The 15,055-nt window shown below is 36.0% G+C and overlaps 1 protein-coding gene across 1 annotated transcript in view; it reads left to right on the plus strand.

Moving 5' to 3' along the window:
- DNAH5 (dynein axonemal heavy chain 5) overlaps positions 1-15,055 on the plus strand; it is a gene marked incomplete at its 3' end in the record, with an annotated part of 73,798 nt that overhangs the window by 11,401 nt on the left and 47,342 nt on the right. The window contains exons 7-15 of the mRNA XM_015812998.1: positions 3,003-3,179; positions 4,086-4,199; positions 4,519-4,626; positions 5,314-5,436; positions 5,637-5,852; positions 9,183-9,290; positions 10,492-10,577; positions 13,748-14,069; positions 14,468-14,674. Of these exons, the coding sequence (XP_015668484.1) occupies positions 3,003-3,179; positions 4,086-4,199; positions 4,519-4,626; positions 5,314-5,436; positions 5,637-5,852; positions 9,183-9,290; positions 10,492-10,577; positions 13,748-14,069; positions 14,468-14,674 (1,461 nt within the window). The remainder of the gene's footprint in view (positions 1-3,002; positions 3,180-4,085; positions 4,200-4,518; positions 4,627-5,313; positions 5,437-5,636; positions 5,853-9,182; positions 9,291-10,491; positions 10,578-13,747; positions 14,070-14,467; positions 14,675-15,055) is intronic.

Below are 15,055 nucleotides of genomic sequence, written 5' to 3' on the forward strand. Positions count from 1 at the left end.
CTTCTTATCTTTCATTGGATCTATTACACCATTCCAATCTCCCATCATAATAACCGATTTGTAATCCAATTGGGCTATTTTTTGATGTAGAGAACGATAAAATTGTTTCTGCAGATGACATTGATTAGGTGCATATAAACCAACTATGAGACATTTCTTCCCATTCAACAAAAGTTCAACAAGTATAAATCTTCCTTCTGTATCATAATCTATTAATTTTGGCAATAACTCCTTCTTAACATAAAAAACTATGCCAGCTTTTTTCCTTGGTGCAGGTGCAACAAAATGTAGTCCCAATTTATAGTTAATCAGATACTTTTGGTCATTTAATGAAATATGCGTTTCTTGTAGACATATAATATCATTTTTATGTTGTTTTAAATAGTGGAATGTTTTTCTCCTTTTTTGTGGTGAATTCAGTCCATTAACATTCCAAGTCAAAATCTTAACCATCTTTTGGTTTTTGAAATTTCTGGAGCATCCCATGTAAGTCTGCCGTCGCAGATCTTTTTGGTCTAGCCCCTCCCACAACTTCTGAGGTAGATGGATATGTTATAGGCACAGTTTCTTTTTGTTGTTCTCTCTCCTTTCGCCTATAAGCTGCACGTGTCATTCTCTGTTCTTTTGCATCCTTTAACTCCAACAGTTGTTGGCTCTGAGACTCTACTGCAGACAGCGATGTAGCACTTGGTAAATCTACAATTAGTTGTTCCACTACTCCTTCTGCTCCTTTGGTTAATGGGATAGGTGATGAGTCAGCTTTCAGAACTGTTTGGTAAAATTCTCTAGCCTTCTGGACTGTATCAAGTTTATAACGGTTCCCAGCATAACTCAGGACCATTCCCACTGGTATTTCCCATCTAAAAGGCAGTTGTCGCTTTTTTAACTCCTGTGCCAAAAAGGCAAATTCCTTTCTTTTTCTTAAGATTTTAGATGGTATTTCTTTCAAAAGTATAACATCTTGTGCAGCTATCTGAAATCTCTGATGATAGAAAGCCTGTATTATATCATTGTGACGTGTCTTCCTAGAAAAATAAACAACAACATCCCTAGGCTGGTTCTTCTGACGTGCGACCCATGAGTTTACTCTATATATTTTTTCAATTTCTCCAAAAATAATTTCAGGATCGCAGTCAAAGACCAGGGCAAGTGCAGCTGTTATTTCCTCTTTAAGTTTTTCCTGTAAGTCCTCTCTTAACCCTCTGATTCTTATTGCATGTTCCATCTCTCTGAATTGCGACATCACCATGTCATTTTGTACTATCTGCACTTCTTCTTGAACCTTTCCCATTCTCTCCTCCATTCTCTCCTCTATCCCTTCCATCTTCTCCCCCACATCATCTATACGTTCATCTATACGGTCAACATGAGAAGCAAAACCTTGAAAGATTTGTGATAAGTTCTCACACAATTCATCATTTTTCTTTACAAGAAGTTCCTCAGTTTCCACTCTCATTTGCTGTATAATTTGCTGTGTTTGTTGTGTCATTTGTTTTGAGAGCTGTGCCAAAGAATCTTGTAAGTCCTTGAGAGTAATATAAGGAGGAGGAGAGGGTGGGGGGTTTTTAGCTTTCTGCTGTGATGTTTGTACAGCTGGAGATGAAACAAGAGCTTTAGGTACTGCAGAAGTTCCACGTTTAGAAGCCATTATAACTTAAGAATAGTTGTAAAAATTTCTTAAAAAGTATCAAAAGTCAATGTAGAACAGCAGTCATTTATTTAGAATTTTTCTAAATTTTTCCTTCAATTTTTCTATATTTTTTACAATCTATTACAATGTAGCAATCCACAACCGGAAGAGAAGTGAAAGTTTTCCTTTAGAACAAAGAAGCGGTTCAACCGCAGCCATTTTTTTTCTTTAAGTTTCACTTTCAGCTTAGCCCAAACAGAAGATGTCTTTAAAGCAATCGAGTTAGAGTTGAAGTTTTATCCAAAAAATCCAACGTTCCTGGTAAGCTCTGTCTATTAGAGCTTTACTCACAGTTCAGATCTTTATCTTTAGAGGTGGAAACGGCGTCTTGCTTCGTTGCTGGAATGAAGACGTCCCGATCTACGGAGATGGCTGTGAGCTCCGGCGGAATTCACACCTACATCTCCCCGAAAGCCCTCGGGGAGACTAGGGAACTCTACGCCTACTCACCAGCAGCTCACCTTCTTCCCTTCACCCGAGAAGAAGGCTGAAGCCGGCAAACAGCTGATACGCGCTGTTTTGCCGGCTTTTACATAGAACGCTGACGGGAGGCTGTCAGATTGCCTCCATCGGCCACCGGCAGCCACCGGAAGTCCTAAAACCACTTTTTAAACAATGTAGAAAGCCTATCAGATTTAGGCTGCAAAAATCTAGATAATAGAAAACAAAATTGTTTTCTAGATTTCTTTGCTATCTTATAGAGGTGGCCCAGAATTTTGCAGCCACAATAGGTAGACCTTAAGAATGTAGAAACTCCATATCCCATTTTATTCAACCCAGTTTCTATTTCAGGGGTTGGTGAAAAATCTTGTGATTTCTGCTCGTTGCTTTATTAATTATGCTAATTCTTTGTTGCTCCAATCGTCCTTTGTAAATATAGGTGAATTAGACTCTGAGAGTTTTTAGCGTATTGCCAAAACTGGAGCAAATTGCAAGCAGATTGCTGATAATTCCCTGCCATACTTTGAATTATTTAAGCAAGGTTGCTCTAATGCCACTGTGTGTTAGGACATCTTTTCCAATTACAGTGTACAGGTAGTTCTTGATTTACAACCAAAATGGAGGAAAGAAGGATGGAAGGGAAGGGAAGGGAAGAGAAAGAGAGAGAGAGAGAGAGAGAGAGAGAGAGAGAGAGAGAAAAGAAGAAGAAGAAGAAGAAGAAGAAGAAGAAGAAGAAGAAGAAGAAGAAGAAGAAGAAGAAGAAGAAGAAGAAAGAAAGAAAGAAAAGCTCAACTCACATGTTATCATGTTCTTAAAATATTGCAAAAAGCTTCTATTTTAGGCAAATTACCATTTTTGATTTAAATTTTAGGTCATTGCTGAAAATAGCCAGCTACGGAAAGAGGCAGATGACCTTGGTCCACGAGCTGAGCTGGATCATTGGAAGAAGAGGCTATCCAAATTTAACTACTTATTGGATCAGCTAAAGACTTCAGATGTAAAGGCTGTTCTTGGTGTACTTACAGTTGCTAAATCAAAACTTTTGAAGGTTTGTCAGTTGGATTATTCAAGAACAATTTATATTCTACCTAAAAGTAATATTTTTTATAGCAGTGCATTTATATTTAAATCTTTCAACCCAATGAGTTGAAAGGCAATTTACTCTGAAATCTATCACATTTCAGAATTAAAATACAAAATGTATATTTTAAAAAGTGGGTGTCCGAAATCATACTGTATTTTCCCGCGTATAAGACGACTGGGCGTATAAGACAACCCCTAACTTTTCCAGTTAAAATATAGAGTTTGAGCGAGAGAGAGGGGGGGGGAGAGAAAACTTGAGTAATATGCCAAACCACATGTGTAAAGGAATAAAATAGAATACCCGTATTTTCCGGCATATAAGACAACTGGGCGTATAAGATGACCCCCGACTTTTGAGAAGATTTTCATGGTTTAGAAAGTCGTCTTATACGCCGGAAAATACGGTACTTGTAAAAAGACTTTTATTTTTGTCTTCCAAATATACTGCAGGGGAAAGCTGCAGTTTGATATAGTGAAACATAACATTGTTTTGAACTTACTAAAAAAAATCCTAAAATACAAATGACTTTGCCAGATACTTTAGCTTGGGAAAACAATCTCCTGGTAGAATTCCTACCTCAACTTTAAGTGCTGAAATAATAAATCATGATGGTTAAAATTCACAGAACGCCTGTGAATTTTAACCAGCATGATCTATGATTTCAGCGCTTCACGTTTCAGTCCACATCTTCTAGAAGCTGCCAAGTCTTGTCTGCGATAATATTTTATTGCTGTCACTGAATTGGTATTCTAATTTTTGTGTGATTTAAGAAACATGCTAACTAGGCTTAGCATGTTTGCAGGGCAAATGTCCTTTCTAAAATACCAGATGTTCTTTTAAATAGCATTTGTTTCATTTTCATTTTCTAAGAGTTGGCGAGAACTGGATACCCAGATCACTGACGCAACAAATGAAGCCAAAGACAATGTGAAGTATCTGTATACCCTTGAAAAATGCTGTGACCCTCTGTATAACTGCAATCCTGTAAGTTTAAAATGTCTGCTCATTGGACTGCACAGAATGCCCAGTTCATAAGTTAACGGTTGTGCATGCAACTGTGACGCAATTGAGTGAGTTATAACTTAATAATATCTCCTGTAATGTATGGTTATGGGTTATATAGATTTCAACAGTCTCATAAATGCAGAAAATCTTGGCAACTTTAAAAATTACTTTATCTGGTCAAGGACTGCAACTATTATTTGGGATGATGGCAGAAGCCCGTGTGCCCTCGGGCTAACTGATATAAATGATGTTAGTTATACGATGCTTCACATTACGATTCATCTTGTTGGCATTTCAGGTGATCATGGTAGATGCTATTCCAGGACTCATTCATGCTATCAAAATGATCCACAGCATCTCACGCTATTATAACACTTCAGAGAAGATAACTTCCCTCTTTGTAAAGGCAAGTTGTAATGGCTCTTCTTCAGAACTGGAATTAAGCCACTTTAGGCCATCGAAAACTGTTCTGTAGAGAATAATAACGTATCTATTTGTTTATTTACTCGTCACATTTATACACCACCCAACTCATTAATAATTTATTAAACTTGTTTGCTGCCCTGTTCCCAACAACTCTGGACACTGATCCATCTTAGGAAATACAGACTTACCTTAAGTAATGAAATACAATTTTTGAAATCTAGAGAAGATTTTAAAAAAATAACTAAAAATAGGATCTGTTGAATCCTGAAATGGAGATCATTGATAAATTGTTTGGACTGATTATTAGGATAGATGAATTGGGTTTATCATTACATCATAGCTAGGCATTTTGACCCGAGGTCATCCATATTGTTTTTTACAAAAACTTAGTTACACATATTAAACAGCTGGGTGGGGAAGAATAACAGGTTATGTTAATTGCAAAACTGGAAACTAAAGAAAAGTCTACAATGAAAAGTAAATAATGGAACTCAGCAGTTGATCCATTATAACCAATAGTGAGTTATGTGGGATTGTAGTTTAGTAACATCTGAACGATTGCAAGTTACCCACCACTGATTTAGTTGCTGGCTGTGAAAGAAAATGGACCTCAAACTTCTTTGTTCCACACAAATTTTTGAGACAAAACCTATCGTTCTACTTACAGGTTACAAATCAAATGATAACAGCCTGCAAAGCATATATTACTAATAACAACACTGCCACCATCTGGGATCAACCGCAAGATGTAGTTTTGGAAAAAATACAAGCTGCTATAAGACTTAAGCAGGTAAGTAGTTGGTAGAAGCCAGAAGCAGTAAACACAACCTTCCTGCTTGAGTCAGTTGGGGAGGATTTAGTTTCCAAAAAGGGCAAAATTGGATTTTAATTTCACTAGGGAAATAACTTAAGAGCCTTTATGAGTATTATGAACAATGTTGCAGTTAACACTGACTTCCATGTATTTATATCTCGCTTTATGTTGTCAAGGAGTACCAAAACTGTTTTCACAAGACCAAACAGAAATTGGAAGAGAATCCAGCTGAACGGCAGTTTGATTTTAGTGAAATGTATATATTTGGAAAATTTGAAACTTTTCATCGCCGCCTACTTAAAATTATGCACATCTTTGATACTATCACAACTTACTCAGTCTTACAAGACTCGAAGATGGAAGGATTAGAAGTAATGGCAACTAAGTATCAGGTATGCAGTGCCTTTTTTTTTTTTTACCAATATTACTTGGGTCCAGAAAAACAAAGCAATTTCTTTGGCCTCCATATATTTTGCACTGTAAGTCACAGCATTTGGAACCCCTGGCCATAATAATGGCGGGAACGGAGTCTACAACATTTCAAGGGCAAAGTATTTGAATGATTGCCTAGAGAGCGTATTGGAGATAAAAAAAATATTCTTTCTTTTCTATGCTGGATTAGGAATTCTCTGAATTCTACAGACTGCCTAAACTGAACTGCTTCAGAGCTTGCACATCCCACTAAGCCATGATATTTTGTTTCTCATTTAGCATGATGTGAAGTCAGCGAGTCTTTGTAAAGCATGATGAATGTTTAACACCTGTGAAACAAGCCACTTTGACCTTTTCAGCAAGCTGTATTAAAACAAACTGTGATTTAATGTGAGCTATGAACCCGGCCATTGTGACAGCTGTTTGTAGAGTTAGCCTGCTCATTACTCTCTGCTTTAAAATCACCACTTGAGCTGGAAGTTTGTGTCGGATGTCTAAAACTAGCAACTTGTCCAAACTGAGTATATTGAGTTAGTAAGTAAAACAGATTGCCTACTGGTTTCAAATTGTAGCCCAAAAGCTACATAAGCAGCTCTTAATGACTTCCTGCAATATAAGTTCTTGTGTTAAGTTCCAGTATGTGTGTACATACATGCCTTCAAGTGTTGACTTCTGATGATTGGCTGGACAAATCCCTGCAGTTTCCTTGGCAAGATTTCAGAAGTGGTTTGCCACTGCTTCCTTCCTAGGGCTGAGAGAGAGTAACTGGCCCAAGGTCATCCAGGTAGCTTCATACAGTATCTAAGGTAGATGTAGAACTTATAGTCTCAGATTTGTAGCCTGAAGCCTTAATGACTACATCATCTATATAAATAAAAATGTAAATGTTTCGTTTGTTCAAAATCTTAAATCTCTGAAAGTTCTTCACCGATTGCTTTGAAATTTTGACACAACGTTGCATTCGAATACGCGCGTGTTTTTATATACCTATATTATATAGATGTCACACCTGTGACAGGTAAAACATGCTTTTTTGAAAAACAGCACCATCTGTTGGACGTAAAAGCAACACAAACGTGCGCTTTCTCTTTTCTTTCTTTTCCATTTAACCAGACTGAGCCACAGCAACGCGTGGCCGGGTACAGCTAGTAGAAAATATTACTATGTCTATGGAAATTCTCAATCATCTAGGTCAGACATGTCAAACTCGTGATGTCATGTGACATCACGTGACGTCACGGAGCTTTTTCCCCATTGATGGCAATGGAGTAGGTGTGGTTTCCTTGTGACGCGTCCGGCCTGCGGGCCGGCAGTTTGACACTCCTGATCTAGGTCATGGGTCTTCAAACTTGGCCCTTTTATGACTTGTGGACTTCAACTCCCACACTGGCTGAGGAATTCTGGGAGTTGAAGTCCACAAGTCATAAAAGGGTCACGTTTGAAGACCTCTGATTTAGGTCATGGATGTCCCAAGAGTATTTTTTCCAAAAGGCAACTGGACTTTCTTGGGTTTTTTTTTTCCTTTGAAAATGTGTCACTTCTCATCCAGGAGGCTTCTTCAATTCAACTTTTTGGAAAACCTTTGAGAAAAACATTCCTATGTTTTCTATAGGAAATGCATAAACATGATTAATAACTGTGATGCTGATACCTGTACAATTTAGTTCATGGTTGCTGATGCCTTGCTGTTCCTTTAGTTTCCCCAGTAGGCAAGCCATCTAATTTCTTCCTCATGCCTTTCTGGTGACAAAACCATAAGTTTATTTTCCTGGCTGGCAAATTTGAGCGTATTGAGATAGAATTCTGGGTAGCAGTGCTCTCGGGCCGTATCCCATAGTATTGCTGACTGCAAAACTGGCAATGGCAAGTGGGTCCTAAAACTCCTTCTAGCTTTATATGAGACAGTGTCTTGCTTTGTAGGGAAAAGAATTCTGTCTCGGGGATTAGAAGTAATATAAACAAAAAACAAAAAAAACCCACAGAATTTGCAGAGATGACAAAGCTGACTTGTTTGATTAGGGAAAAACAATAACTGCATTTGTCAGGGACTGGAAACCCTTTAAAGATTTTTTTTGCTGAAAATAGGAAAAATGAACTAATGATTTATGGGTTTGGCAATTAAAATATGTGGAAAGAAGGGAGCTACCATATAACTGTAGAGAGAAAGGACAAAATATAACTGTATTGATAACTGCTGTAAAGAAGATTGAAAGCCACTTCTATTTTTTTTTCTTTTTTTCTTATTTATTTACTTACCACTTTCCTTTATTTCTCTTTCTCTTTAAACTTTTGCTGTTTTTACTCTGTAAAAAAATTCTTCAATAAAATTAATGCTAAAAAGAAAGAGCAGTAATAAGGATAATTAAAGAAAAGACATCACAATTTAGTGTCCCAATAAAAATAAGATCTATAATGAAGCTGAAACTTCAAGAACTCGGTCTGTTCACTATGAATCTACATTAACTAAGACTATGCCTACTCAAAAATAAGGCTCAAGAATTGCTTTGGACTTGTGTAAACACAGCATCTCTTTGCTATGCATTGAAAAAAACCTGCCATTTTTTTCAATCTTCATCACATCCTAGAAAAAAAGACGTGGCTGCTTTAAGAAGTCATCTAATATGATTTTTAAAGTAGCTATATTGTTTTCACATTCATGCAGAAACCTAAAAAATATATACTTTTGCTTGAATTTGTGGCATAGAAGAGCTGCTGTTGATACAAGTTCCAAAACACTTATTCCAAGTCGTTTTCAAAGGGTGCGTAGGCAGAGTATTGGCATTTTGTCAATTCAGTTTTTGTAACTTTCTCCAAAGAATTGTGGAAATTAATTTTTTGATGTTATAAGGGATTTTGAGCTTTCATACACTTGCTGAATATTAATGTAGTGAAATATCTTATTGTACTTTTACCTGTACAGACCGCAGCAATGAAGGAGCAATGGGAGGTAATTCACGACAGGGCCGTTAATGTTATGATTTGTGGTGGTGACAATGATTTCTGGTTTTTCTGCATGTTTTCTGTAAAAAGCATTTTCACTGCCCCAGAGTGTGTAACATGGATATTGTGTAGGAGATGACCTAACATATGTTGTACAAACTTGCATGTTTCAATACTTATTTTACTTAGAAAAATGAATTGTGTTTTGGAAAGGAGAATTCATTGGGTTGCAAAACGTTACTTTGGAATGATGTAACCATATTCTTTGCATTATATATCTTTCTTCTAAGCATAAGAAATGATGAGAATAATATAACCTTTCAAATATTCATATTTCCAATTGCATTTAGAATATTGTTGCCACTATAAAGAAAAAACAGTACAATTTCGTGGATCAGAGGAAAACTGATTTTGATCAGGACTATGAAGAGTTTTGCAAGCAAACAAATGAACTACATGTAGGTTTGGTTCTTCCCAATTTCATAGTTTTCAAAATTGTTAATAATAAATATTCTATTTGGGTTGGTTAAGTCATTAAAACTTTTACAGCAAAACCTCATATTAATGGACCATATTGGGGGGTGGGTAGGAAATGATCTCCCAAATGTCTAGTAAGTACAAAAGTGTAATATTGCAGTGATTTTCATCATTTGCATAATGACTTTATGCAGATGATACAAATCACCACAGATGTCATACAATTAAGGTAAAATTAACCTACATTTAACTGACCTTCAAACAACTTGGGACTCACCCTTTATTTCAGAGGACTGTTCAGATAGAAATCTAGTCCTTTACATATGAAGTCCACTCAGTGAAGGTCTCTTAAATGAAGGTTTTGTTGCATTTCGTACATCATATATGTTGTGGGTTTAGACTGAAAGTTAGTTTGAGCTCTCAGATCAGAACTGCTAATCTTAGCATGAATATTGCATCTTGCATAATTTCAAGTAGTAGAGGAAGGTAATAGCCTATATAATTCCTAGATGAAATTTCACATGGAGCTAATATGTGTCTTTTCTTATCTCATCATCTTTCTCTGCTCGGTCCACCAAAGTAGCATTTCATTCTTCCCTAGAATTTAATGACATTTTACATGGAAGAAATGGGGAGAAGAGAGTTGGAGATAGAACATGATGAGAGAATCTCATTCTTAATGATGCCATATGTTTCATATGGCTTAGAAAAAAAATGCTCACCTTGATTGCTAAGCAGTATATAAGTAATCCTATCAATTTTGAACTGTCTTCACCCACTTCTGGTGTGTAGCCTTCAGAACAGTAATTACAATAGTTTAGTGGTCTCTAGATTCTCTCTTTGCCTATGTCATAAGGGTTCTCCAGTTTGATTGGTCTCTTTCTTGGTTACAGTTGTACACAAATGTAGTGGAATCTTGGGGACTGTATTCAAACAACAAACTTGGTATAAGCAACTGAATTCCTGGAGATGGGAAGTAAATTTAACAATAATAATTGCTTGGGTTTGGCTTATACCAAGTTTGTTGTGCTCTCTGCACCATAATTTAGGACTTCTTAGTTTGTGTGAATCGTGCCAATTGTCATTTATTCAGTAAATCCTGGGTAAAAAATTGCTAATGTGATTTATAAATTTAGTGATTGTGCTTATGAACATTCTCTATCTCTTTGCTTCTTTCTACAGCGCCAATTACAGATGTTTATGGACACTACCTTTGAAAAGATTTTGAACACTGAAAGAGCCCTTGATACGCTGAAGAAATTTGAAAGGTATAAAAATGATTACTTTTTACTTGAAATTGTCTGGAAAAAATAGTGCCAATAATACCAATATACTTTGACAGTCTCTTTTGTTTTTGAATCACATTTTGAAAATTTTGCTTGTAGTCTATAAAGCACGTATCTCTATAACATATAGAAAGGATTTTTTTTTTAATTATTGAAAAAAACCCTAATAGCAGGATGAATAAGGTCCAACTATCTCAATTTCTTAAATAGGCGCATTCAGTGTATGAGCTGCGGTAAAAAATGATATAATTTATCTGTTCACAAACAAAATACCATTGATCTTGTCTGGTACTAATTATAATAATAATAATAAAGTTGGAAGGGACCTTGGAGGTAATCGAGTCCAACCCCCTGCTCAGGCAGGAAACCCTACACCATTTCGGACAAATGGCTGTCCAGTCTCTTCTTAAAAACTTCCAGTGTTGGAGCATTCACCGCTTCTGGAGGCAGGTTGTTCCACTGGTTAATTGTTCTAACTGTCAGGAAGTTTCTCCTTAGTTCTAGGTTGCTTCTCTCTTTGGTTAGTTTCCACCCATTGCTTCTTGTCCTGCCTTCAGGCGCTTTGGAGAATAGCTTGACTCCCTCTTCTTTGTGGCAGCCCCTGAGATATTGGAACACTGCTATCATGTCACCCCTCATCCTTCTCTTCAGTAAACTAGACATACCCAATTCCAGCAACTGTTCCTCATACGTTTTAGCCTCCAGTCCCCTAATCATCTTTGTTGCTCTTCTCTGTACTCTTTCTAGAGTCTCAGCATCTTTTTTACATCGTGGTGACCAAAATTGGATGCAGTATTCCAAGTGTGGCCTTATCAAGGCATTGTAAAGTGGTATTAATACTTCACGTGATCTTGATTCTATCCCTCTGTTAATGCAGCCCAGCACTGAGTTGGCTTTTTTGACAGCTGCAGCACACTGCTGGCTCATATTTAAGTGATTGTCTACTAGGACTCCGAGATCCCTCTCACAGTTACTACTATTGAGCAAGGCACCCCCTATACTGTACCTGTACATTTGGTTCCCCTTGCCCAAATGTAGAACCTTACTTTTTTCACCATTGAATTTCATTTTGTTAGATAGCGCCCAGTATCCAAGTCTGTCCAGGTCCTCCTGTTATATTATATAGTATATAGCATTATATAGTATCAGTGGCTAATTTATCTCTAGTCATTTTATTATTTTAGTTGAGTCCATGCATATAATTACTGAGGGAATATGTGCAAGCCAAATATTTTAGTTTTCAGTAATGCTTGAAACTGCTTTATTTTCCCTTTCCAGTTTAATTTTTTTAAAAAAAATATTATTACTTATTTACACAATGTTGACCTTTACTGTTCTGGACATATGACTAGAAGCAGAAGCATCTGTGAATCTAGAGGTTCTGTCAATTTTTTTTTAAAAAAGTCAAATTAATAGCATATAAAGGAAAAAGACTACGTTGAATAGTGATAGTACAGTGGAAAAAATAATCATACCATAGTGATTAAATCTCCACATAATAATGAGAAAAAAGAAGAATTAAGAAAAAAATCCATATGATAAGAATAAATACTTATATGGAATTAACCATTTGTTGACCTAATCATTAAATCTGGACCATATAGCAACATAATAAACACTTTTTTAGAGCACAAAGACTTTAAAAAGTAGATAACAAAATCATGTCTTGGATCTGTTCCTTAAAAGACTTTAAAAAGTAGATAACAAAATCATGTCTTGGATCTGTTCCTTAAAATCAGCAGAATAACTTATTTTCTAGTTTCATAGGATTATCGTTTGCTGTACACCAAGTTCAATAATGCCAAAATTGTCTGTAAGAGGAAAATTTTCATAGTTTAGAAATTCAGCATCATGTATATGTTAATATAATTTGGGAAATTAATCAAACCAAAACAAAGTGATAACAGGACCAAATCATATGATCTAAAAAGAACCTTCAACTTTCATATATACCCAGCATAAGATAGCTAATTGTGACTCATGTGTGTTAAAAAATCTTTTACTTTGCCAATCTTGGTAAATTTAGCTAGCTGCCATGTTTCCCATATTTTCTTTGAAATGAAATATATGGCTTATTTAACAGATAACAGCAGACAAGAATAACATCACCTTTCCTTAAAAAAGTTACCTGAACACTTCCACAAACAAAATGTGGTTTGACATGTAAAATTAATGTTATGAAAAATATTTAGATTTCAAAACATTTGGAATCTAAAACTTATATTTTACAGTTTGAAAGAGATGTTCTAATATTACTGGTAGTATTTGAACCAAGAAGCACTCTTTCAAGCATAAAACAGGCAATTACTGCTGTTAGGACCATTTTTCTTGCGATATAAATGGTTAGGATATGGATTTTTCTTGAGTTTTGGAGTTTGGTTATTTTTTAAGTTCTTTTTGTTTTACAAGCTGCTCAAAGCCATTTTGGAACTCAGCGCAATATACATTACAGAAATTAAAATTCAATACAGGGCAATGTAATACAATACATACAATATTTTGAAATGGTTAGAGAATCCTGAAAAATTCAGAACCATTTTGTTCTCAAATGACCGTTAGAGCTTGAAAGTATTTTGAGTTTGAAATCTTTTGCATACTTCTACTTAAAATGTATGGGACAAAATGATACATATCACATTTTATAATGCAAATAAATAAATCTACTTTTTTCTTAGTTATACAGTGATGTAGACTTGTCCATTCCTGTTTGACATCTCAATGTGCTATGGTCTGATGATCCCGTCAATACATTGCTTCAGAAAGTTAAACTAATCTTTGGTGTCTTCTTCCGAATAAATAATTGAAAAATTAATAATGTACTGAACATAATAATAATAATAATAATAATAATAATAATAATAATAATAATAATAATAATAATAATAATAATAATAATAATAATAATAATAATAATAATAATAATAATAATAAAAAGTTGGAAGGGATCTTGGAGGTTATCTAGCCCAACCTCCTGCTTAGGCAGGAAATCCTATACCATTTCAGACAAATGGCTGTCCAGTCTCTTCTTAAAAATTTCCAGTTTTGGAGCATTCACCGCTTCTGAAGGCAGGTTGTTCCACTGGTTAATTGTTCTAACTGTCAGGAAGTTTCTCCTTCTTGATGATGATGATGATGATGATGATTTTTCATAGACTTGGAATCCCTAATCTTGGCATTGCTGATAAATATCAGATCATCTTACAAAACTATGATCATGACATTGAGATGGTCTCTAAGCTGTACTCAAAACACAAGAATGACCCTCCTCTGGCTCGTAATCTTCCTCCCATGGCTGGTAAGATCTTGTGGGCACGACAGCTGTTTCACCGAATCCAGGAACCTATGAATCTATTCCAAAAACATTCCACAGTTCTGCAGACAGAAGAAGCAAAGCTTATAATCCGCAACTACAACAGAGTGGCTAAAGTCCTTCTTGAGTTTGAAATAGTCTACCACAGAGGATGGCTTCAACAGGTACTACAACGGGCTGCATATTTTTATAATGAATATTGTGGAATGTCTTGATGTTATTATACTTAGATGTTAATATACATTAGAATCACACTTGGGATTATGGTAGCAACAGTTCATGTATGACATAATAAACCAATATGATCAGTTTGTCCTGCTATTGTAACTAGGATATTGAATTAATGTCCCTCAGTTTTATTGGTAGAAGCTTGGTTAGAGCATCAAGGAAAGTTCTACATACTGTAGCTAGCAGAGCTGGGATCTATCACTGTTTAGGTCAGAAAAAGTCAAATGCTTATATGTGGCTGAACCTGTTTACTAGTTCTTCTCTGAAACTCTTGATATATGTCTCTGATAATCTATTTGATGAGGTTAATATGTGGAACACTTGTTATTTCTAGGTTCAGCTAATTAAAGCGGGACTTCAAGCATCATTATTGGTGAAAGCTCCAGAGACTGGAGAAATATTTGTGAATTTTGATCCTGAGATTCTCACCTTAATCAGGGAAACTAAGTGCATGGCACGCATGGGGCTAGAAATCCCACCACTGGCCATTGCTGTTCAAGACAAACAGGATGCCTACAAACAAAATTTCAACAAACTACAGGTATTCTTGTTCTGCTACAGATAAATGCCTTGAAATAAATTTTTAAATGCTTTATTTTTTTAAAAAAGCTTTTTTTCCCCCTGACTTCTTTAAATAGCTGTATAACATTTGCTGCTAAACATACCCATAAACAGCTGATTTAGTTCAGGTTCTCTAATCACTGAAACAGGGGTGTGATTCAGATGTCGGCTGGCGACCCCCAGGGGGAGGGCCTTCTCTGTGGGTGCCCCCACCCTCTGGAACGAACTACCCCCCGAGATCCGGACGATTCCGGATCTCCTAACCTTCCGCCGCGCCCTCAAGACATGGCTTTTTCAGCAAGCGGGACTGACCTAGGGTGAATTTTAAATAGGGACAATTTTAATGATTTTAATAAGACAC

This window comes from Protobothrops mucrosquamatus, unplaced genomic scaffold (genome assembly GCF_001527695.2).
Source record: "Protobothrops mucrosquamatus isolate PMUCROS unplaced genomic scaffold, P.Mucros_1.0 scaffold126, whole genome shotgun sequence".
NCBI lineage: Eukaryota > Metazoa > Chordata > Lepidosauria > Squamata > Viperidae > Protobothrops > Protobothrops mucrosquamatus.